The sequence below is a fragment of the Natator depressus genome, chromosome 2, assembly GCF_965152275.1.
Source record: "Natator depressus isolate rNatDep1 chromosome 2, rNatDep2.hap1, whole genome shotgun sequence".
NCBI classification, from domain to species: Eukaryota; Metazoa; Chordata; order Testudines; family Cheloniidae; genus Natator; species Natator depressus.
The window spans coordinates 5,377,704-5,400,609 of record NC_134235.1 but is presented as its reverse complement, the minus strand read 5'-3'; the positions used below and the strand labels follow the sequence as shown (position 1 = coordinate 5,400,609).

At 48.0% G+C, this 22,906-nt stretch overlaps 1 protein-coding gene across 2 annotated transcripts; it reads right to left on the bottom strand.

Annotated features, from left to right (window-relative positions):
• Nucleotides 1-991: 991 nt before the first annotated feature.
• Nucleotides 992-22,291, bottom strand: LOC141981247 (lymphocyte antigen 6E-like). 2 transcript variants are annotated; one of them, XM_074942926.1, is made up of 3 exons: nucleotides 22,015-22,291; nucleotides 3,698-3,817; nucleotides 992-2,156 (listed from the first exon to the last, which is right to left on the bottom strand). In XM_074942926.1, exons 1-3 carry the CDS (start codon nucleotides 22,064-22,066, stop codon nucleotides 1,948-1,950), a joined length of 381 nt encoding a protein of 126 aa, XP_074799027.1. In that variant the 5' UTR covers nucleotides 22,067-22,291; the 3' UTR covers nucleotides 992-1,947. The 2 variants fall into 2 exon arrangements, with proteins under 2 accessions (XP_074799027.1, XP_074799028.1); XM_074942927.1 differs by lacking the exons at nucleotides 992-2,156; nucleotides 3,698-3,817 and adding exons at nucleotides 12,234-13,399; nucleotides 18,127-18,246 and having other exon boundaries at nucleotides 22,015-22,280.
• Nucleotides 22,292-22,906: the final 615 nt, after the last annotated feature.

The window sequence follows — 22,906 nt, the reverse complement described above, 5'->3', positions numbered from 1 at the left end:
AGAACGTTTAGATTTTATCTGAATGGAAGCTTAGTTTCCAGAAAAAAATTCTGCTGGACGGAGTGGGTTCTGTGGCTGATTGCCTGACCCCAGTATACACAAGGCACTCAGACATTCCTGACTACTTTCCCTTTAAGTGCAAGAAGGGGCCTTTCTTCCCCTTTATAATAGTCCTTGCTGCTTATAGAGCCCCTTCCACTGGAAGCTCTTAAATCACTTCATACCCCCCGATGATGGATTAAGCCTCACTACCCCTGATGACGAGGCAGGGAAGTCTCATTATCCCATTCCTTGCAGACGGGGAGATGGAGGTGCAGAAATGCGACATGATTTTCCTGAGCGCGCACCCCTCCCCTCCGTGTGGCATCCCATTGCCACCTGTGGGCTTGTGGCACCTTGCTGGGAGCAGCACCCCACTTCTGGGCACCCCTTAAAAGGCCACTTCACCTCATGGCACTGCCTCTGCGGCATGAGATCAAACGGAGGAAGATTTTTATATATAAACACACTAGACAGCCCCAGCTAGTGTGTGCCATGGAATAGAGCAATCTGGAGTAAATACTGGCACCGATAACTATAGTTTCAGTACCATACAGACTCAGACCTCCCGTCTTCTTGTTCCCAATTTGGCAGGGCTGTTTTCTCCATCTAGCCCAGAGCTGACACATCAGACGCGTATGCAATGGAATAAAATGACACTTTATTTTGTCCAGCATCTGTCCGACAGAGTGTTTCGAAAAGGGCTTTTCACAGAGTGAAACAATACAAACCAGCAACTGGTATATGGCCAAACTTACTGACCCTCTGAGCTGCATGTGATAATCTTCAGAAGTTCGAGAGCCCAGGGTGCCTGCCGGGGCTCGGAGCTTCAGCCCCACTCCTGCTGAAGCCCCGAGCCCCAGCAGGCACCTCCCGTGGGGCTGAAGGCCCAAGACCCCCCTCCCAGCAGGGCAGAAGCCTGTAGCCCGACCACCCTGCCGCAGGACACAAGCCCTGAGCTCCCCCACCCCAGGCTGGTAGGTGGAGAATGGGGTGGGGGTGCTCCCTGAGCCACACTTTAACTGTAAAAGAGCCGCATGTGGGTGACAAGCCATGGTTTGGCTATGCCTGGTATATGGGGAAAAAAGACAGAAATCAGTGGTGGGAACAAAATATAGGTGAATAAACTCAACTCTTCTTTCATTCACCAGGGCTGATGTTAGCGGGGCAGAAGGGGGACAGACCTGGGAGTAAAGGTCTGTTCAGAAACACAGGGAGGCTGCTGGTGAGTGAGCCGGGGAGGAGAAGGCTCTCTTGCTGTCGGTGGTGAAGGGAGGCAGAGAGGAGACTGGCGCCAGGAGAATTACACAGGGCCTGGGGCAGAGGTTGGAACAAGTAACTCTAACAGTGTTAGTACTTTGCGCGATATGGCGCCCTTCTCATCAGGCAGCGCCGTTCAGCTGAGCGTCCCAGGTCACCAACGCCAAGCATGGAGGTGTGGTTGTGTCAGAGACAGAACCACGGTGCGAAAACGGAGAGAGGAATGACTTGCTGATGGAATCTGAAGTGACTCTGAGGCCAAGTCTAGCTAGTGGTATGACTCCCAGCCCATGTAGACGTACTAGCACCAACTCTCATCGAGCAGGATGCTAACAATAGAAGTGTAGTCACGGCAACGCAGGCAGCGGACGCGCACTTGGGGAAACTAGGCCCTGCTGCTGCTTGCTGCGGCTCCATGTTACCATGGCTACACTCGTACTTTTAGCGTGCTCGCTCAGTGAGAGCTAGAGCGTGAGGACATCTATGTGAGCTGGGAATCACACCCCTAGCTTTAGGATAGACATAGCCTTAACAGGCATAGGGCAGTGTTAACCCGGGTGAAACCTTTGCACAGAGGATGTTTGGTGTCTCACTGGGGAAGCTCAAGCTGGTTCTTTGGGACATCACGTCCTCCTTTTCCTGGCCCCTTCACAGCCCGGATCTGAGGACATAGATGAGACTGGCCAGGATCCCCACGGCCATCACTGTGTAGCTGGTTTTCACGCTGCTGGCCCCGCTGATGTTGCACAAGGAATGCTGACAGCAGGAAGTAGACATGGCTGCTATGCCTAGGTTCCACTTTGTTTGAGGACACTCAGCAGAACATGCCTTGGTGATGCGGTACTCAGCTTTCTCACCTTCATGGGGAAAGAGAAACAGAGCCAAGAATCCTTATTCAGGAGTCCCCCTGAGTTCTGGCAACTCTGCTTATCAAGGAGATAATGGTACTAAAGCAGCTAATCAACAAGAGCCAAAGGGAAGGGCATTTCTCAGCAGTTATGACTGGTTGATTTGCCTCAGGCTTTTAACCCAGCCAGTCCATCTGCTAGGCAGTGCCCGACCTAACACTCATTGTTGCTAATCCATACTCTGGAGACACTCAGCACAGCAATCATGTCACAGCGCCGGTCTCTTGATAGCAGTTACGGACCAGTATGCAGCAGCATGGGAATGTTTAGGTATGTTTTCTAATTCCTTTAATCATTATAGTGATAGACTAAAGGAGCTCAATCTATGTATTTAAGTTAGTTGGGGATTGGTCCTGCTTTGAGCAGGGGAGTGGACTAGATGACCTCCTGAGGTCTCTTCCAACCCTAATCTTCTATGATTCTATGTAGTTTAGCAAAGAGACGGTTAAGGGGTGACTTTTGATCACAATCTATAAGAACGTACATGAGGAACAAATATTTGATAATGGGCTCTTCAATCTAGCAGAAAAAGGTCTAATATCATCCAGTGGCTGGAAGCTGAATCTAGACAAATTCCGACCGGAAAGAAGCGTGCTTACATTTTTAACACAGAGGGTAGCTAACCACTGAAAGAATTTAGCAGGGGTCATGGTGGATTCTCCACCACTGGCAATTTTTTGGTCAAGATTGGATGGGTTTTTTCTAAAAAAATCTGCTCTAGGAATTGTTCTGGGGCAGTTATCTGGCCTGTGCTATACAGGAGGTCAGACTAGATCACCCCCATGGTCCCTTCTGGCCTTGGAGTCTAGGAAGCGATGAACATCCTCTCCAGATTCCTGACCATGCCTTTGGAACAGCCAAAGGAGAGACCACACCCTAGAGAATCCTTCCCAGGATTCAAACGGAGCCCATGGAATGTGGGGGGAGGAGGATTGGGGAGTTTGAGGCTTTTGCGGACACCAGTGCAGTGCAGATACTATCGATATGGTTCACAGCTATGCGCCTCACTCCCACTAGGAACCTGGGTCAGTGCCCAGCACCTAGAGCAGTAGGAGAGAGTGAGGATTCACTGCCAGCGTGCCATTAGGGTTATTATAGGGCCATGTTCCCTAGGGTTCTCAATCCTTTTGTGCATGCACAGCACAATGCAGATATATTTTTGATCATCAAGATCAGGTAATGCGATTTTGCACGTAAATTCTATTTCTCCAAATAGGTCCCTCCCTGGAGTGTGATTAGTGAGGATCTATCCCCGGTGAGAAGGGATACAGGTCATTTGAAGTGTCTTACTGCTGTGCAGTTTGCTCTTCATACGCTATGCTCATGACTCCTGAGTAATTATTCATCCTCCCAGGAGAGGGAAGAAAGAGTCCAGCTCCCTGGCACAGGGGTGAGGCAGAGGACCTATTGTGTCGTCAATAAACTGATACCCAGAAATCCTGGTGATCACAGCCTTAGACAAACCTTACTGAGATATTGCGCGTACTCACCAAGCCCTGTTTTCGTGTAGGTTGTTAGACAGTATTTGTCGTTCTCTGCACAGCTAGTTATTTTAATACAATTCCAGTTGGAGGGCTCATCGTTACAAGTGAAGCACTGCAATGCGTAAACTGCAAAAGAAAGACGCAACACAGTTTAGACCCTTGCAGAACACTCCTCTTTGGAACAGCACTGAGAAAACCGGCTGATCCTACTCGGGAAATAGTGTAAAGTGCTATCAAATGTACGGAGTTGAACAGACTGGAAAAATAGGGACAGATGCTTTTTCTCTAATCTCAGGCACAGTAACCACAGATGTTATGTCTAACAGCAGTAGAAACGTTTCAGACAATGATTATTGATGTCCTTTTACATGACAATTGAACAGTAATGCTCATTGGTTAATAGTCAGAGCTTCTCCATCATAGACGGCTCCAGACAGGGAACAAAAGATAAACATATAGCACACACAGCTTTTCTCTCTGAAGGTCTCCCCACAATGCACTGAGCAAACTCAGACCTACCTTGGCTCCAATGCTTCAAATACTTTGTCTAACCTGACACATGCAAATCGTCCCAATGAGTTCGACAGGATTACTTATATACAGACCATGACTCACCTGTGCAGTTGTTTACAAGGTCAGGGAGGTAGTTTTGAAAAGCAGATTGAGATCAGGAATCCTTGGAGAAGAACAACTATCTCCTTGAAAGGATCCAGCCTCTGGCCTTTCAGCTAGAACTTATCGCTCTGATTGCGTATCGTTAGATCCTCTAGCAAATATCTGCTATATCATTGTACAAATTTATTTTGTATTTGATCACGTTTGTTAAACTCTTGCCCAAGGGCTCCACCCAGCATGGTGCTGAGCACGCCAGTCCCCAGCCAGCAAAACACTTTATCACCTGCTGAACTTTCTACATGGGAGTAATCCTATTGACTTCAACGAGAGTATTCACATGCTTACCACTAAGAATGTGATTACGTGCTTTGCTGGATAGGAAGCAGCATGAACAGCACTGGGCAGGATCAAACCCCATGCGACAGGATAGTTATGGAAGGTTATTTCTGTAAGGAAATGATGCTGGCCAGCACTGGTCATCTGAGTAAAAGGCTCAAGATTGCAGAGTATATAAATGATCTTTGTCCAATGTCTAGGTAGGTCTCCAGAACTAGCCTCGTCCTGTATTGTCCTCTCCCTCGGGCCCTCATAATATGCAGCTGGTAGACCGGGCACCTAGTTTAGGGGCATGGGACTGTGGTCCTTTGTATAGCCCAGTATTCAAGAGTACAAAGCTTTGCACCTGGCATGGCTCTCTGAATGGAATGGAATGAAACTAACTCGCTGAAGGCGCTTTGAAATACCCCAGTCACAAGCTGGGGCTCAAAGACAGCAAAGGGGACAGCACCAGTGTCAATTCACTGTTGACTGTCACATCTTCACCACTGAGGCTGTAAAATCTCCCTGTGTCCCTGCCATTTCTAGGCTGGTTCTCTCTCATCTGCACATTCTTTGTCTAGCAGAGAAGAATTATGAGCATCTCACCTTGCTCCGCGCACAGGACTGCAGCCAACAGGGCGAAAAGCAAAGCCTTCATCTTCGCTACGTCTTCGCAGCCTTTGCAATCAGGGCAGTTCCATCCAGGGCAGGTTTTATAGCTGTGTGGTGTTTGCATTTCATTACTAGAATGATGATGATTTGAGGGGTGGGGTGTGAGCCATAGCATAGGACACAAGATTGATGGGTGTGTGTCTGTGTGAGAGACAGGGAAATAACCTCTCCCTACAGAAAGCTTCTGCCTGATTCTTTCAGTTAGTGTTTGGCTTATGCCCCACGAAAGAGTAGGGAATGCCTGTGAGAATGTTTCTTCCTTATGCTTTGTTTTAGAAGGTGCCTTTGGGGGAAATGGCTAGTTTTGTTTTTTGCATTTTCTTCAAAGCTTTCTGCTGATAGCATCCACACAGCCAGTGAGGGAAATGCAAGGGGGAATGAGAGAATTAGGTTTAAAACCAACGGGAAAGAAAACTTTTCTGAAATGTTGTCTGATCTAAAAGCATTTATTGTCCCATGGTCTCACTTTCATCAACAAAATTTTTCAGTTTCAAAACTGGTCATTTTGAAGATACAATTGGTTTGATTTTTAAAGCATCCTGCCATGTGATTAAGCTGGCCAATCAACATGAAAATAAAGACAACGTTTAGAAGAATAATTACACAGGAAAAATATTTGTGACAGGGTAAATGGAAGCACCTGACTGACCGTCTATGAGTAGTTCAATATTGTGTTCACCCCTGTTATAGCCCCTCTTGTCTCTCTTCTCTCTCTAAACTAAAACATCCGAATCTTTCTGGGCCTTTAATGATTTTCTTTGCTTGCCCCTTCACTCTTCTGATTCTCTTATCTCTTCTTTGAGGTGGAGTCATGGCCCCATGGTCGAAATGCCAATGCACATACAACCCAAAACTGCACTGGAAATTTTTCATGCCCTACCCCTTTGCAAAGGATTGTATAACTTGCTGTTCTCCATCATCCCCAATGTCTCTGTTAAGTCTTGACCTCAGGTTTCTCTCTCCCACTGAATATTCATGTTTCTGAATATTTTCCACCTACAGCCATGAACTCACTTGCAGAATATGTGAGTGAGCCATTTAGCAGTGATGCCCTTTTTCCAGCACACACTCTTACATTAATTAATAATGCCAAATTTGGGCCCTGTGTGACTCAGGCATGGACATCTCTTGTTTCCCAACAGCTCCGACTGTGAAACTTGGAGCAAGGATAGGCACCAATTAAACAACCAAACCTCAAAAGAGTATGTGTGTTGGGAAACTTTCCAGGCCTTCATCGTGGTATCAGGCACGAGGCAGAAGGTAGTAGGACCTCTGACCCAGCATGCCATGTCGTGTCTTGTTTTGTTGGGATTATAAAATAGCCCCATGTCAATATTATTGGGGGTGGGGATCCAAAAAAAAAAGAGTCTTTATTGGGTATTTTCCTGATGATCAGAAACATATTACACTAAGAAAAATAGTTCCCGATGGAAAGCTATTTAAATTAAACTAAATATTCGCTGAAAAATAATAATTGTACTTTTGGTTGGTGAGTGTGAACCAGTCAGTGGCTTTTGGGGACATGGCAGTGAGGCTGCTTGTGCTCCTCAAACCCACATCTGTCTAAAGGGAGAAGCATCTATCATGCTCCAAAGAATGATGCTTGTGGTTAGCTGTGGCCCAGCGCTGGGCTCTGGGAGGGTTTTCCAGCCTTTCATGCCCAACCATAAGAAAATAAGAACAGTCATACTGGGTCAGACCAAAGATCCATCTAGCCCAGTATCCTGTCTTCTGACAGTGGCCAATGCCAGGTGCCCCAGAGGGAAGGAACAGAACAGGGAATCATCAAGTGATCCATCCCCTGTCACCCATTCCCAGCTTCTGGCAAACAGAGGCTAGGGACACCATCCCTGCCCATCCTGGCTAATAGCCATTGATGGACCTATCCTCCATGAACTTATCTAGTTCTTTTTTAAACCCTGTTATAGTCTTGGCCTTCACAACATCCTCTGGCAAGGAGTTCCACAGGTTGACTTTGCGTTGTGTGAAGAAATACTTCCTTTACTTTGTTTTAAACCTGCTGCCTATTAATTAATTCCAATCCAAGCCGCCTTCTGCTCCTTTCTTGGCTATTTCGCCTCTTGTTTGGTCAGATATTTCTTGGGGATAAATGTGTTCAAATTTGCTGCAAGATTGGAGTGGGGAGGAAACACACGAGCGGAAAGAACCAAACTACACAGTGATCTGGGGAGATGAGGGGTGGGGGCTGCAGGTAGCAAAGGGACAGTCAATGTCAATGAATGCAGATTCCTCCACCCAGTGTCGGTATATTTGGGATCACCTAAGACAAAGCCCTCGGGCCTCCACACCGACAACAAATTAAATTCTCCTTTTATTGCTCGCTATTCAGAGCAAGAAATCAAAAAAGAAGGTCAAATCGCCACCCACTGCCATTCTGCAGTCCATATGTTGCCCTGCAAAACCAGCCAACACTCTGATGATGGAGCATTTCACATTTCATTCAGTTAGCATCATCCATTGGCAGTTACGGAAATAGCAGGTGCCATTTCGGCAAAAGCGTCTTATTGCCTGACTCAGCTCAGGTGTTAAAACTTAAAATACCCATTAGACAGCTTTTCTCTCCTGCACACTGTGGGAGTTTAGAGATGACAACTTTGCTGTGTGTAAATGATTCTTAGCTGGATTTCGGGCAGTTAAATTGGTCTGGACTCATCTGGCAATTCCTGTATGTTTCTGTGATCTTAATATTATCTTCACTTTTCCAACACCAGAACGATGTAGATAAATTGATAGGCATTCAGAAAAGAGGGACACAAATGATCGGGGGGAGTGGGATTGACCAAGGAAGAAAGATCGAAAAGAGTAATGAGGCTAGTTAAAGAGACTAGGGGATCTATGAGCGGAAGGGGTGGGAATGATACCAGTCTACAAATATTTGGAAGATATGTTTGTCCAGGAGTGTGGGATTAATTAGGGAGAAAAACGGGATTTAAATAGGGAAAATGGGAGGTGTTAGAGAAAGGGGGAAGCTATTTATGGATCTGTTTCATTGTAGACACAGTGAGTAGAAAGAAGTGCCCATCACTTGCTCTAGGTGCTCCTTGACACTAGAGCTGTTTAAAATATATCAACTGAAACTTTATCAACCGAATTTTTGGATGTATCGCCTGTAGGCCACCTGGTCCCTCTCTCTAGCCCATTCTGGTCAGGACACCTCTCAGGATCAGGCTGAGGAAGGCCCAGGAGATGGTGGGGGTGGCAGCCATGATGGTGAATCTGGCTTCAATAGTCTCCATCTCCTCTTCCATATTCCCACCCCCCTCCCCACCAAAGTCTCTTTCTTTATGGACCCAGAAAGGGAGTGATGGGAGGCAGAGACCACCCCCTCACTATTTTGTCCACCAGTTAGGCCTCATATCTGACACAGCTCTTTTGGTTCATTAATTTCCAGTTCCACTTTCTGTTCTGAACAAACGTAATTTCAACATTTCTTGGATTAGATCAATGTGGCCTTTTTGGTTTAGGCTAATCCAGTTTCTCTGCCTGGTTTTCTTGCCCCTGTTCCCATCCACACTTGTTGTTATAGCTTATTGTGATGTTTTATGCATTTACACTCACTTTTCACAGTTAAGCTCACAATTAGGGTAATATTCATAGGCCCAATTGCCACAACATACCCCTTGTCCTCCTCCTTGAGCCATAGTGTGTCCCTACCAGACTCTTGAGGCCATGTTCTGGGGGCAGGGAGTTGAGGAGCTAGCAGGTCACTCCCTGGCTTCAGCCTGGATTGCCCTTTCTGCACCTGGATAAAGGCCTGGACATAGAAACTAGCTCCTCCATTCCCCTGAAACACGCCAAGGAAAGGGCTGTTACAACAGCAGATATCATGGTTCTCTAGTGTTTCATTAAGCACTCCTCTGTAGGAATACTGACCCTCATCCTAAAAGATCTTTTGGGGCCTAACTCCCATTGATTTCATCGGACCGTTGTCTCTAGTGCACAGGAAGGTGGAGCTGCGGTGCTCAGTGGCTTTGATGCAAGGGGAGGCTTGATGGTTAAAAGTTTGGGAGCTGCCGCTCTAGACGCTGCATCAGGGCTGAGACGTCTCTTGCTGAAAGCAGCTTGTCTCCAAAGAGAGCCCGTTTCACCCATCACCACTAGGGGCCACATCTAAGCTCCCCCTGCCTCTGAGCCATGACTCTCACACCAGCTATCACGTTTTTGTTGCTATATTTTATGCATTGCTTAAAACCCCAGCTCCTGGAGTCAGGGGATTACAAGAGAATCTCAGCTTGGGAAGGTTTTCTTTGTCTGTTTGTTGTTCAGGGAAGTTTCCAGCCCTCATGGCTGCGGAGAGAAGCTTGAAAACATAACCCCTACAGACTCAAAACCAGAATATAAATAAAAAGAATCCAACATTTATTATTATTTTTAAGCCCTTTTCATTATCTCGTGGGACTGAGTCATGAGTTTCCAGCGCTTGGGGTTGACAATGCTGCTCACATTGCTCTTGTTTTTGGGGAAGTCTTCTGGTCTGTGTTTTGGGAGTGGAAGGGGGGGTTGTAATGGCTTCTTCTGCCCATCCCCCATGCTGCTGCTGCTGTTTGTGAACTCAAAGAGCCAGCAAGGGCAGCACCAAGAGTAGAACCCATGAGGGGAAGCACTCGACCCCTTCTTCTGTTCGTGGGCCAGAGCTCCTCCTTCATTAAGGCCCAGAGACTTCTGTAGGCCCAACTCCTGTGCACTGCCTCCAAATACCCGATCTAGGCTTCCAGTAAGAAAACTTCTCATTCAAGAAAACAAGAGACCCCGATCTCTTGCTGCGTCCCCCCTCCCCCGTCCCGATCCACACCGGAGATTTTCTTCGTTGGGGTGAATTTGGCCACAAACTCCTCCCACACCCCCAGTTCGGACAGGATCTCACCTCAGGGGCGCACAAGCATTTGGGGAAACGTGAGGAAGTAACAGAGACCAGCAAAGGAAAAACAGCACTGTGCCCTGTTTACTTTTTTATGAAGCAAAAAGGCGGCCTGAACGGTATGTGTGTGTATATATCCTCTGCAGTAGGAGAGTGTTCACCATCCACCGCTGTATAGAACTGGGGGCCGGTTACCTCCTACCCGGCCCTGTAATAGGAGCTGGGCCATGTCCCTGCAGCGCCTTGGGAGGTTTCCCCAGTGAGAGACAAGTGAGTCAGCTCTCAGCAAGAAGCTAGGTAGGAGGCAGTTGTGAGGGAACCTGGCACTTGGTGGGGTGGGGGGTGGATAAGCACATTAGCTGGATGTTCCTGGTAAAGTCATCAGCAGTGAAAGCGTTAACAGCGTTGACATTTACACAGTGATTCCGACATTTCCGAGTCCACACCCTGAAGCTCACATCCTCCATGAGCAGGTTTTTTCAGGCTGTCTGCAGACTCAGGCAGACCTCCCTCCATCAATTCACATTCACTCAGTTCATGCTTTCAAGACCTTCTCCACCACAATGTAGCCTAGAATGTTAATTATTTTTAATGGAAGCTTAAAGCTCTGGAGCAAATTTCTGCTGCAAGGGATGGGTCCTGTGGGTAATTCCATTGCCACTGAAAACACAGGGCAGCCTACAAGGTGCACTCAAACACTCCGGACTATTTGTCCTTTAAGTGCAAGGACAGGCCCTTCTTCCTCCTTATAATGAACCTTTCTGTTTATTCAGCAACTTCCACTGGAGGCTCTGAACGCCCTTTACACACAGTGATGAACTAGGCATCACTGCCCCCTTGTGAGGTAGGGAAGTAGCAATATCCCCATTTTGCAGATGGGGAAACAGAGGCTTGGCGTGGTTCAGTGATTTGCCGGAGGTCACAGAGGGAGGTTGTGGCAGAGCCAGGAATAGTGCCTAGATCTGCAGACTCCCAGGCCTGTGCTGCAGTCACAAAGCCATCCGGCCTACTTCCACCTGTGACTCTTAGGACATGGCTTCGCTGCAAGCGAACGTGTGATTGCCGCTCAGCTCGGCAGACCTGCACTAGATTTACTCTAGCCAAGCTAAAAAATAGCAGTGAAGATGTGCTATCCCAGGCATCAGCACAAATTGTACTAGCCTGCCCAGAGCCTGTGGGTACGTACCCATGTGCTGCTGCGTCTTCTCTGCTGTTTTTAGTCCGGCTACCTAGAATCAAGCGGCAATCAGACCTCCCAAAGTACTGGAGTCAAACCTATGGAGTCTGAACGCCTTCAGGCCTCACCACTCTACTTCTTGGATGGCTCAGGAAGAGCCTGGGAGGCTGTGTTCCTTCTGACATCACTTTTGAAGGGTCAGAAAAAACAGTTTTTAAAAATATAGCTATGCGATACCACCTCAGCTGGCACCCAGGGGCTCACCGAATCCGAGACAAGTTGCTGTTCAGCTAATTCAAAAGAGTTTCAATATAACTAGGCTGGGCAGCACTGGATTTGTGTTTTTTATCATTTGGATGGATGATATCAACATTTATTTTTAAGCATTTCCCCCCCGATTTTTATCTATTTACATGTTCACAGTTGCAGGGAATTATGGGGGGAGGGTCAGGTAATGGGACGGGTTCAGAGAACAATTATTTAACGACAAGAGATGCTGAGATTCAAAAAAAATTAAAGCTTTATAACCATTAGAACACAAATCGTCAACATCCCCTGTCAAAATATACAACCTAAATAGCCCGAATTCAAAAACTAAGTTCTCAAGCAGCATTTGTCTTGCTTTGCCTGTCTGTAAATGTCTATTATTATCAATGGAAATCATTTTTGTCGGTTTGTATATGGACAGTGCAATAGATGTTTACCCACATTGCTCAATAAAAATCGAATGCTTCCAAGCCTAAATGTCATGCACAGACTTAGACCACGGATCTTTTTGCTCCCAACCGGGCAGGGCTGTTTTCTCCAGCTATCCCAGAGTTAACACAACTGATGCTTCCACGATAGAATAAAAAAACACTTTATTTTGTCCAGCATTTGTCCTACAAAATGTATCGAAATGGGCTTTCACAGGGTGAAGCAATACAAGACAGTAAATGCTTATATGGGAAAAATTACAGGAACAAGAAATGGGAACAAAGTGTAGGTGAATACAGCCAAGCATGCATTCATTCACTCATTCATTCATTGGGGCTAATATTAGAAGGGTAGTAAGGGGACAGACGTGGGAGTAAAGGTCTGTTCAGAGACACAGAGAGGCTGCTCTGGTGAGTGAGCTGCGGAGGAGAAGGCTCTCGAGCTGTCCGTGGTGTGAGTGTGAGGAGAGGCAGAGAAGAGACAGTGCTGGGGGAATGAGGAGGGGAATGACACAGGGCCTGTGACAGAGGGTGGAACAAGTGTTCGTACTTTGCGCTATATGGTGCCTTTCCCCTGAGCCGGCACATCCATCCAGGCAGCACCATTCTGCTGAGCATCCCAAGTCATCAACACCAAGCGTGTGGGAGGTGACTCTGGCTCTGCTAAACCAAAGGTGGAGGCGGAGCTACTAACTATAGATAGATAGATAAAATCTTCGGTGTGTATCTAGCCTCCATCAGCGTAACCTCTTTAATGCACTTATCCTCACAACCCCCTGGTGAGGGAGGGCAGTGCTCTTATCCCCAGGGTACAGCTCCTGTCCCGCAGAGAAAGAACAACACTGTAGAAAATTAGACAGAAACTACTTGCTGAGGTAGGGTGACCAGATAGCAACTGTGAAAAAACAGGATAGGGGGTGGGGGGGTAATAGGCGCCTATATAAGAAAAAGTCCCAAAAAACGGGACTGTCCGTATAAAAACGGGACATCTGGTCACCCTATGCTGAGGGGATCTGAGGTGACACAGAAGAGACAGGGCAGTGTTAACTCGGATGGCAACTTTGCACAGAAGGCTTTTGGTATCTCTCTGAGGAAGCCCAAGTTGGTTCTTTGGGATGGCAAGTCCTCTTTTTTCTGGTCCCATCACAGTCCTGTTCTGAGGACGTAGATGAGACTGGCCAGGATGCCCGTGGCCATCACTGTGTAGCTGGTTTTCACGCTGCTGGCCCCGCTGATGTTGCACAAGGAATGCTCACAGCAGGAGGTAGAGATGGCGGCTACCCCGAGGTTCAGGTTTGTTTGGGGACACACCGGCGAGCATTTCTTGGTGATGCGCTGCCCCTTTTTATCGCCTGAAGGGGGAAAGAAAATCAGAGAAGAGAATTGTTATCAAAGAGCCCCCCCCAGAGTTCCAGCAGAGGAGAGAATGGTCTTAAAGTAGCTAAGCAACAAGGGCCAATGGAGAGGGCATGATTGGTAGTTTTGCCTCCAGCTTTTAACCCAACCAGTGTTTATCTGCTAGGAAGCGCCCGACCTCGCGCTCATTGTTGCTCTTCCGTGCCCGGGGGCAGTCAGCACAGCAATCACCCGTCTCTGGCTAGCAGTCACAGACCTGCCTGGGAACATCCTCTCCAGAGCCCTGACTCTGGCTGCGGAACAGCCAAAAGAAAGGCCACCCCCAAGGCAGAGACTCCTTCCCGGGATTCAAACTGAGCCCACTGCATGCGGGGGGAGCAGGGGTTTGAGGCCTGTTGTGTGGATGCCCGTGCAGGGCAGAGCTGGTCAGTAGAGCTGACCTGTCATGTGCTTCACCCCCATAGGTTTGACCTGTAGCTGAGACAAGGCACAGCACCTGTAGCAGACCAGGGAGCAAGGATTCGTTGGCAACGTCCCAGCCGGATTAAAGGGACACCAGCCCTCAAGGGTTAAACTCAGGATATGCTTCTATGGGCACAAAGCTCTAAAGATTTAGAGCAGGTTGCACAGCGGAGCCAAGAGGCCAGTGAAGAAGCTTGGCAACATGTGACCTCCAGAAGAAGAAGGGGGAATGTCCGGGCTTCAGCAACACGGACACAGGTAACTAACCGCTTTCATGTTCTCTCCACAGGTACTAATGCGGAGAGTGGATCAGATGATACGTCTGAGGGAAGGGAGCAGAAGGAGACTCCGCTGGTTGGAAGGCATGAGATGCACTGTCCTGAGATGGGGGGTTCCACGACCACCACTCCCAAGAGAAGGAGGCGGGTGGTGGTGGTCGGGGACTCTCTCCTCCGGGGGACTGAGTCATCTATCTGCCGCCCTGACCGGGAAAACCGAGAAGTCTGCTGCTTGCCAGGGGCTAAGATTCGCAATGTGACGGAGAGACTGCCGAGACTCATCAAGCCCTCGGATCGCTGCCCCTTCCTGCTTCTCCACGTGGGCACCAATGATACTGCCAAGAATGACCTTGAGCGGATCACTGCGGACTACGTGGCTCTGGGAAGAAGGATAAAGGCGTTTGAGGCGCAAGTGGTGTTCTCGTCCATCCTCTCCGTGGAAGGAAAAGGCCAGGGCAGGGACCGTCGAATCGTGGAAGTCAACGAATGGCTACGCAGGTGGTGTCGGAGAGAAGGCTTTGGATTCTTTGACCATGGGATGGTGTTCCATGAAGGAGGAGTGCTGGGCAGAGACGGGCTCCATCTTACGAAGAGAGGGAAGAGCATCTTTGCGAGCAGGCTGGCTAACCTAGTAAGGAGGGCTTTAAACTAGGTTCACCGGGGGAAGGAGACCAAAGCCCTGAGGTAAGTGGGAAAACGGGATACCGGGAGGAAGCACAGGCAGGAACGTCTGTGAGGGGAGGGCTCCTGCCTCATACTGAGAATGAGGGGCGATCAGCAGGTTATCTCAAGTGCTTATATACGAATGCACAAAGCCTTGGAAACAAGCAGGGAGAACTGGAGGTCCTGGTGATGTCAGGGAATTATGACGTGATTGGAATAACAGAGACTTGGTGGGACAACTCACATGACTGGAGTACTGTCATGGATGGTTATAAACTGTTCAGGAAGGACAGGCAGGGCAGAAAAGGTGGGGGAGTAGCACTGTATGTAAGGGAGCAGTATGAATGCTCAGAGCTCCAGTACGAAACTGCAGAAAAACCTGAGTGTCTCTGGATTAAGTTTAGAAGTGTGAGTAACAAGAGTGATGTAGTGGTGGGAGTCTGCTATAGACCACCGGACCAGGGGGATGAGGTGGATGATGCTTTCTTCCGGCAACTCGCAGAAGCTACTAGATCGCACGCCCTGGTTCTCATGGGTGACTTTAATTTTCCTGATATTTGCTGGGAGAGCAATACAGCGGTGCATAGACAATCCAGGAAGTTTTTGGAAAGCATAGGGGACAATTTCCTGGTGCAAGTGCTAGACGAGCCAACTAGGGGGGGAGCTTTTCTTGACCTGCTGCTCACAAACAGGGTAGAATTAGTGGGGGAAGCAAAAGTGGATGGGAATCTGGAAGGCAGTGACCATGAGATGGTCGAGTTCAGGATCCTGACACAGGGAAGAAAGGTAAGCAGCAGGATACGGACCCTGGACTTCAGGAAAGCAGACTTCGACTCCCTCAGGGAGCGGATGGGTAGGATCCCCTGGGGGACTAACATGAAGGGGAAAGGAGTCCAGGAGAGCTGGCTGTATTTCAAGGAATCCCTGTTGAGGTTACAGGGACAAACCATCCTGATGAGTTGAAAGAATAGTAAATATGGCAGGCGACCAGCTTGGCTTAATGGTGAAATCCTAGCGGATCTTAAACATAAAAAAGAAGCTTACAAGAAGTGGAAGGTTGGACATATGACCAGGGAAGAGTATAAAAATATTGCTCGGGCATGTAGGAATGAAATCAGGAGGGCCAAATCGCACCTGGAGCTGCAGCTAGCAAGAAATGTCAAGAGTAACAGGAAGGGTTTCTTCAGGTATGTTGGCAACAAGAAGAAAGCCAAGGAAAGTGTGGGCCCCTTACTAAATGAGGGAGGCAACCTAGTGACAGAGGATGTGGAAAAAGCTAATGTGCTCAATGCTTTTTTTGCCTCTGTCTTCACTAACAAGGACAGCTCCCAGACTGCTGCGCTGGGCATCGCAACATGGGGAGTAGATGGCCAGCCCTCTGTGGAGAAAGAGGTGGTTAGGGACTATTTAGAAAAGCTGGACGTGCACAAGTCCATGGGGCCGGACGAGTTGCATCCGAGAGTGCTAAAGGAATTGGCGGATGTGATTGCAGAGCCATTGGCCATTATCTTTGAAAACTCGTGGCGAACGGGGGAAGTCCCAGATGACTGGAAAAAGGCTAATGTAGTGCCAATCTTTAAAAAAGGGAAGAAGGAGGATCCTGGGAACTACAGGCCAGTCAGCCTCACCTCAGTCCCCAGAAAAATCATGGAGCAGGTCCTCAAGGAATCAATCCTGAAGCACTTACACGAGAGGAAAGTGATCAGGAACAGTCAGCATGGATTCACCAAGGGAAGGTCATGCCTGACTAATCTAATCGCCTTCTATGATGAGATTACTGATTCTGTGGATGAAGGGAAAGCAGTGGATGTATTGTTCCTTGACTTTAGCAAAGCTTTTGACACAGTCTCCCACAGTATTCTTGTCAGCAAGTTAAAGAAGTATGGGCTGGATGAATGTACTATAAGGTGGGTAGAAAGTTGGCTAGATTGTCGGGCTCAACGGGTAGTGATCAATGGCTCCATGTCTAGTTGGCAGCCGGTGTCAAGTGGAGTGCCTCAGGGGTCGGTCCTGGGGCCGGTTTTGTTCAATATCTTCATAAATGATCTGGAGGATGGTGTGGATTGCACTCTCAGCAAATTTGCGGATGATACTAAACTGGGAGGAGTGGTAGATACGCTGGAGGGCAGAGATGGGAAACAGAGAGACCTAGACAAATTGGAGGATTGGGACAAAAGAAACCTGATGAGGTTCAATAAGGATAAGTGCAGAGTCCTGCACTTAGGACGGAAGAACCCAATGCACCGCTACAGACTAGGGACCGAATGGCTAGGCAGCAGTTCTGCGGAAAAGGACCTAGGGGTTACAGTGGACGAGAAGCTGGATATGAGTCAGCAGTGTGCCCTTGTTGCCAAGAAGGCCAATGGCATTTTGGGATGTAGAAGTAGGGGCATAGCCAGCAGATCGAGGGACGTGATCGTTCCCCTCTATTCGACATTGGTGAGGCCTCATCTGGAGTACTGTGTCCAGTTTTGGGCCCCACACTACAAGAAGGATGTGGATAAATTGGAGAGAGTCCAGCGAAGGGCAACAAAAATGATTAGGGGTCTGGAACACATGACTTATGAGGAGAGGCTGAGGGAACTGGGATTGTTTAGTCTGCGGAAGAGAAGAATGAGGGGGGATTTGATAGCTGCTTTCAACTACCTGAGAGGTGGTTCCAGAGAGGATGGTTCTAGACTATTCTCAGTGGTAGAAGAGGACAGGACAAGGAGTAATGGTCTCAAGTTGCAGTGGGGTAGGTTTAGGTTGGATATTAGGAAAAACTTTTTCACTAGGAGGGTGGTGAAACACTGGAATGCGTTACCTAGGGAGGTGGTGGAATCTCCTTCCTTGGAAGTTTTTAAGGTCAGGCTTGACAAAGCCTTGGCTGGGATGATTTGATTGGGGATTGGTCCTGCTTTGAGCAGGGGGTTGGACTAGATGACCTCCTGAGGTCCCTTCCAACCCTGATATTCTATGATTCTATGATTCTAAGGCTTTTGTGCATGCACCATACAGTCACTTCTTTCTCTTGAGCACCAAGATAAGGGGATGGGAGTTTTGCCTGTTCTCCAAATCGGTCCCTCCCCTGAGTGCACGTAAGTGAGAAATTAGCTTCTTGGATCATTTACAGTTTCCTAAGGCCCAGCCCATGTGCTATGCTCATCGCTCCTGAGTGATTATTCATCCTTTCAGAAGGAGGACGAAAAAATACAGCTCGCTGGCATGGGGGTGAGACAGAGTGACCTGCATCCTAAATAAACTGATAACCTGTCACTCAGACACCGTGGTGAGCAGAGACTGAGGAAAACCGCATTGAGGTAATTCCAGGTACTCACCAATCCCTCCAGTTGCGTATATTGTGAGACAGTATTTGTCAGTGTCTGCACACTTAGTCGGTCTAATACAATTCCAGTTGGAGGGCTCGTCGCTACATGTGTAGCACGAGAAGGAGGCCGCTGAAAAAGGAGCACACAACCCAGCTTAGCCGCTTGCGGAAACGTCCTCTTCAGAGGAGAGGATCCAAAATGTTTCCATTTTTGGAAAAGGGAAAGAAAAAAGGTGGGGGAAGGAGGAGGGGGGGAGAGGGATCAAAACAGAGCAAACATTTTCTATTTGAAATTAAAAGCACGAGAAATTTTAGTTTTAATTTGTCTGGTCAGGGAATTCTAGGAACAATTTCAACCAGAAGGAAAATTTGCAAATATATGCCGCAATTACTTACCATGTTTCTACCCGCCCTGCCTTCTCCATCTATGTCCTTGACTCACACAAGCCAATGATCTAACTCTGCATCTCAGATGACCCTCTTTTCAGACCCATCTCTGCCTCCATCCCACAACAATCTCTCTTTCTCTGCCAGGAATGACTGACCTCCCAAGTGGAGCTCCCAAGTCTGTAGAAAGCAGAGCTCAGTGAGGCCCTTATTTCCCAGCTCCTTGCAGATTATTAATTGTCTTTCCTCGGGGAAAGCTAATTAGCTTTGTCCTCCTGTGAGAGCATCACGGTTAGTATTATATAGGGCAGTGCATCTGCAAAGCATTGTACAGACATGAATGACTCTTAAGACAGCCCAGAAAATTAGATGTGTGATTAGAGAGTCAAACTGAAGGGAGTTCCTTGGGAGAGGTGTCGCTAGAGCAGGGGTGGGCAAACTATGGCCCGTGGGCCAGATCCGGCCCATCAGGGCTTTGGATCCAGTCCCTGGGCCCACCACCCCCTGCGTGCCATGGGCCCCGCGCTGCTCCCTGCGGGCCCTGGGGGAGGAGGGGAGGCAGAGGACTCCGCACGCTGCCCTCGCCACGGCCAATGGGAACTTTGGGGGAGGTACCCAACCCCTTGCCCTGAGCCCCTTCCTGCACACTGCACCCCCTCCCACACCCCACACTCCCTCCCGCACCCCAAACGCCTGCCCCAACCCTACGTTCATGACCTGCATGCAATTTCCCCACTCAGATGTGGCCCTCAGGCCAAAAAGTTTGCCCACCCCTGTGCTAGAGGATAAAAGGAATATTCCTGGTGCTGTCTGGAACAAGGCAGTCTTGCAACAATCCCATTAAAAGGATTAAGGGAGACCTAAAGTGAGGTCAAAGGGCATTTGCAGTGTGTGTGGCCAAGCAAGGGTAACAACCAGGGCTTAAAATTCTCATAGAGCAGTGGTTCTCAAACTTTAGCAACCCAAAGACTCCCATTTTGATTTAAAAATTTTTGGGGACCCCCAAGCTCCCCGCTCAGCCCCAGACCCTACCCCCACCCTACCCTTTCCCCCAAGGTCCCACCCTGCCCCATCTCTTCCCATCCCCACTCCGCCCCTGTCCCTCCTCTTCCCCGCCTCTTTCCGCCCCCTCCCCTAAGCGTGTCCTCAACCTGCTCCTCCCCCTCCCTCCCAGTGCCTCCTGCATGCTGCTGAACAGCTGTTGCCCGGCATGCAGGAGGCACTGGGAGGGAGGGGGAGGAGTGGATCAGTGGGGCCCATGGGGCCCCTGGAGTAACCTCGTGGACCCCCAGGGGTCCGTGGACCCCAGTTTGAGAAACGCTGCCATAGCGTATTTTCCAGAGCCCATCATGCCCCCACCCCATTCTCCACAAAGTACGCCGGGGCTTGGGACTTCTGCCCTGTGGGGTGTGCTGGAGCTTGGGGCTCCGGGCTTCAGCCACAGGGCCCCGTCGATCCCCTGAAACTGTCTCACGGACCAGCAGAGGGCTGCAGACCTCTGGTTGAGAATCGCAACAGCATCAGGCTGGAGTCAATATTTGAAAATATTTACTGGATCTCTGCTCCGGACAGCTCTGGCTGAATTTAAGCCCTGGTAACAACACATTCAACTCACAGCCTGGCCAGGAATCTGCTGAAATAGACACTGGGGCTTGGTTAAGAGCAATCTGTTTGCAGGCAAGTGAATTCCTACTTGAGAGACACCACCTGGCTGCCTCCCACTGAGGTTCCCAAGAGACTGGAACTGCTCCTGATGTCCGGGCCAGAACCTCAGCTGACTGAGAGCAACTTGAGGGACTGTTTGTCTTAGCCTGTTCTGCTTTCTCATCTCATCAGGTGAAGGGCTGGGGGCAAGAATGGTAAGACTTTTCTAAACATTTGCTACCATGTGCGAGTAGAGGCATTTGTAGTGACACATCTGTGTGACCCATAGAGGATCATCTACTATACCTGAGACAATACACATGATGTGCTTAGTAAGTTAGTTTAAGGGGCATCATTAACCTGAACCTTAGCGGCTTGTCTACATGAGAAAGCTGCACCAGTTTAACTTAAATTGGTTTTAAACTGAATTATTTAAGCCAGTTGCAAACCCCTGAGTGGATGCTTTTATTTTGGTTTAAGAGGGGCTTATTTCAGGGTAGTTTAAACCTGTTCCTAATCAACCTAAGCTGCATTGAAATATAAGTCTTTCTTATACCAAAATGAAGGCAGCCACACAGGGGTTTGCAGCAGTTTAAATAAATTGGTTGAAATTCACACCTTCAATTAAAGCAATGCAGCTTTCTCTGAAGACGAGCCCAGAGTCCATTTTTAAAAGGGAGTTAAAATTCATTTCTGGTCCTATCCCTGTACCTGAATCCAGTCTATCAAAATCTGTGGGTTTATAATGACATTTTGCTACCTTTTCTCTCCCCGTAGATGTGAAAGACTCACAATAGAACAGGGCAAACTGGATGACCCCAGTAGTGAAAGCGTGAATCTGGCGCTACATAAAGTGCTGTCAAAGGTGCAAAGTAAACAAACTGAAAAACACAGGGACAGTTTTTTTTCTCTCTAATCGCAGCTACAGTAACCCCCGGGGTCACCGATAACAGCTGTAGAAACAGGTCAGACCATTTTCGTTGATGACGTCCCTTTAAATTGCAACACTCTTGGGTTAGCAGCCGCCAGAGCATCTTCTTCACAGGTTGCTCCAGATGGGCTATAACATATAAACATGTTGCAGAGGCCCCTTTCCCCCCTGAGGTCTCCTATCCAGGCATTGAGCAGACTCAGCCCAGCCTTGGTTCCCATTCTGCAAATGCACTACGTTGAGGACTCGTGGCACCTTAGAGACTAACAAATTTATTTGAGCATAAGCTTTCGTGGGCTAAAACCCACTTCATCGGAGGCATGCAGTGGAAAATACAGTAGGAAGATAGATATATACACACAGAGAACATGAAAAAGTGAGTGTTGCCATACACACTAGAATGAGAGTGATCAATTACGGTGAGCGATTATCAGCAGGAGAACTACGTGGAGTAACCTTAGGGTGTAAATGGTCCTGATGATTGCAATGGGTTGACTCACAAGCATACAGTGTCTCACATGTGCACTTGTTTGCAGGGTCAGGGCTTTAGCTTTTAAAAGCAGATGAGATCAGAACAGCTGGTGCAGAACAACGGTCCCCTTGAAAGCATCCAACCTTTAGCCAGGCAGCTAGAACTTATAGCTGATTGTGTAAATTACTCATCTTCAACTGCTTAATCATTGCATGCATTTATTTTTTGGTTTATTAAATTTGATAAGTTACTGTGTAATGGCTCAGTCCTGCAAGCGGGGGGGTGGACGGAACGCCTTGGGATATAGGAGAGATCCAACCCAAGAGATAAGGCAGTGTCAGTGCATTAACTGTAAAATCTTTACCACCGATACTGTAAAATCTCCCTGTGTCCCTGCCATGTCTAAACTGGGTTCTCTCTCATCTGCATATTCTTTCTCTAGCATAGAAGAATGATTAGCTCACCTCGCTCCACGCACAGGACTGCAGCCAGCAGGGTGAAAAGAAAAGCCTTCATCTTCGCTACAGTCTTCGCACAAGGGCAGCTGCACCACCAGCACCAGGGCAGGTTTTATAGCTCGGTGGTATTTGTTTTAGGTTACTATGGCGATGGTAATTTTAGGGTTTGGGCTGTCACATGGAGCACAACACAAGGCTGATGAGTGTGGGTGTGTGGGAGGGAGTCTGGTCATGTTAAGAATCCAGCTGGAATTTCCCCTCCCTGATTTTCCTGTTTTACAAAGGAACATGTGAATTGCCAGACTGGCTCTGCCCAGTGGTGTAGCCAACATCCTCCTGCGTCCAACAGTGGTCACTTCTCACTGCTTCAGAGGAAGGTGCAAATAAACCTGTAGCAGACAAAAATAACCTCCCCCTAAGGGAAGTTTCTGCCTGATCTCTTCAGTTAGTGTTTGGCTTATGTCCTACAACATGAAAGGTTTGGATCTCGGACTAGGGAAGGCCCATGAGAATTTGTTTTTAATTAGGCAGGGAGTTTAGGGTTTCATTCTTTTGTTACATTTTCTTCAAAACATTCTTGTGTCAGCATGCTCACAGCCATTGAGGGAAATGCAAGGAGTGAAGGAATTAAGTTGAAAATATAGATTTTTTTTTTAAAGAAATGTGGACAATTTGAAAGCATGCATTTTCCCATTGGGTATCTGACAATCTGGTTTTTGCATTTTCTGACTTTTCAGTGACTTTTGTTTTTAATGAAAAACCTTGCTTTCACAATCAGACATTTCCAAACACTATGTGTTTCTCTTTCAACTTTTGAAGACTAAATTGTGTTGATTAAAGAAAGAAAAATCCTGCCATGTGACCAAACTGACCAATCAAAACTGAGTGCGAACAATTT

Excerpts from the sequence above, each read along its gene's own strand:
- LOC141981247 (XM_074942926.1), bottom strand. The coding sequence starts at position 22,066 with ATGAAGGCTTTTCTTTTCACCCTGCTGGCTGCAGTCCTGTGCGTGGAG. Across the intron at positions 3,818-22,014 it reads AGTCCTGTGCGTGGAGCGAG|TTTACGCATTGCAGTGCTTC; the intron begins GTGAGCTAATCA and ends TTTCTTTTGCAG. Across the intron at positions 2,157-3,697 it reads CTACACGAAAACAGGGCTTG|GTGAGAAAGCTGAGTACCGC; the intron begins GTGAGTACGCGC and ends TTCCCCATGAAG.